We start from the raw sequence: 1,902 nt of genomic DNA, 5'->3' as shown, positions 1-1,902 counted from the left end.
ATGCTCTCAGGTATACTATGAATGTTGACTGTCAGTTTTTTAAGGAGCATCTAAAGAATGGTTTACCGTACAAATATGTAGTGTATTCCCCTAAAGTGAGAAAAGTTGGCCATCAGTTTGAATACTTACATGGGGCTCCTAATGAGAATCCTCGTAAGAATCGAGTATTAAAAGTTCCTCAAGAGAAATTAAAAGAAGAAGGTACAGAATTTTTTGCTTTTTATTATTATAATTCTTTTTAGGCTATTATAGGCAGTTTGACACGATGATCCTTCCTCAAGTTAAGGCACGAACTTCTAGGAATGTTGTCAGGAAGGTTTGGGATTATATGTGGAAGTCAGAATCTGAAGATACAATTACTGTTCCTACCCCTGCTGTAATGAGGTCTCAGTGTATGGATATTCACTTGCAACCCATAAAGAATATTCTTATTGAGGGAAAATTTGGCTCAGAATATAACATTCAGAGAGCAATAGATGGATGTGTAGCATTGTTTAAGTGTATGTATGTACAGTGGGTTGATTCCAGCTATAATCCATGTTATAAATGGCTCGTGGAGGAAGTTAGCCCAGTAAGTTTCTATAATTTTAACAGTGATCAAGACTTAAGTTTTATTTAACATAGTATGTCAAGGAGTGGTTTGAATGCATTGCATTGGAGCTGCTTACATCAGACACACTTGAATCCCATAATCGAGTTGTTTCTGGTGTAATAATTGCCTGTTGTCTAAGGAATTTAATAAAAGTACATCCTTTTGAAATCACACCAGACATGAAATTGAGTTTATTGCAAGTGATGAGTTTGACTGTAGATAATGGACAGAAGGAGCTGAATTTTTTGAGAAGCATGATTACAACACCAGAAGCGAAGTTAGTTTTGAAATTAATTAACAAAACATTATGCCTTTTTTATTAGGAATTATATTACTGATGCTGTTCTTTATTATCTAAGTGCTCTTATTGAATCTGGAAAACCAGAATTTGCAATCATCATCATCAAAGCATTGCCACTTTATAATTTCTTATTTGATTCCTCTGAGCCTTATCAGCAATTAAAAATTTCCTCGCTAAATGAAATAAAGTGGGACAATCCTTTGTTATTATTATCAAAACTAAAGCATACTTTGAATGATATAAGGTATTTGAAAATAGTTGAATGATGACACAATTTTAGATTATTTCTTAGATTTATTGAGAAAAATACTGGAGACATTCAGAGATTATTTCAATTTGATTCGCACCTCTTGATGTTAGTACCCTATATTTGTCCTCGAAAAGAAACAAGTCTACTATGTGACATACTCCCTCTTCATTTAGCGATTGTTTGGCTTATCGAGAGACTCAATTTACATTCAGAAACTCATAATTTGCGGCTGTCATCAATTTCTGATCATAAAGTAATTATTGCCATGTATTTTCAATTTAAGCATGCTCTGTGTTATATGTACACTCTAGATGGAATTTTGTTTCAAAAAGCCACTAGCTTGCATTATGTTCAGACTTTTTGAGACAGAAATAACCAGGTATAGCATAGTAGTAAGATACAAATATTTGAATTTATGGTATCATTTTTAGTATTGATGAACTTTCTTGCATATCTAGTGCTGCTTATTGCCTTCTTGATAGTTTTAAAGACAGGTTGAATGATTCAAAAAATGCAAAGATTTTAGTTAACAATACTATTTCCCTTTTTATACACATTCTTCACAAAGCCAAGACATGTCCCAAAAAGTCAAATGATCAACAAAACCTATGCCAAATTCAAATTATTACTGTGACTGATCTACTTAAATTTTGGATTCAGTGCAATGATGTTATTGGTGGCAATCCTTATTTTGGTGGAGGACTGAGATATGGACATTATACTTCATCAGTACAAGGACTAAAGAAAGAAGAGCTTGAG

At 33.0% G+C, this 1,902-nt stretch overlaps 1 protein-coding gene across 1 annotated transcript; it reads left to right on the top strand.

Annotated features, from left to right (window-relative positions):
- Nucleotides 1-6: 6 nt before the first annotated feature.
- Nucleotides 7-1,895, top strand: LOC109592005 (uncharacterized; the record flags this gene model as incomplete). The annotated part of the gene is made up of 7 exons (XM_020007584.1): nucleotides 7-201; nucleotides 243-571; nucleotides 625-869; nucleotides 916-1,137; nucleotides 1,186-1,396; nucleotides 1,455-1,522; nucleotides 1,575-1,895. Coding segments are annotated over exons 1-7 (1,580 nt in total), but the record flags the coding sequence as incomplete, so codon positions are not given.
- Nucleotides 1,896-1,902: the final 7 nt, after the last annotated feature.

The sequence above is a fragment of the Amphimedon queenslandica genome, unplaced genomic scaffold (genome assembly GCF_000090795.2).
Source record: "Amphimedon queenslandica unplaced genomic scaffold, v1.1 AMPQUscaffold_6588_Cont21455, whole genome shotgun sequence".
NCBI lineage: Eukaryota > Metazoa > Porifera > Demospongiae > Haplosclerida > Niphatidae > Amphimedon > Amphimedon queenslandica.
This window is presented reverse-complemented; position numbering and strand designations above follow the sequence as displayed.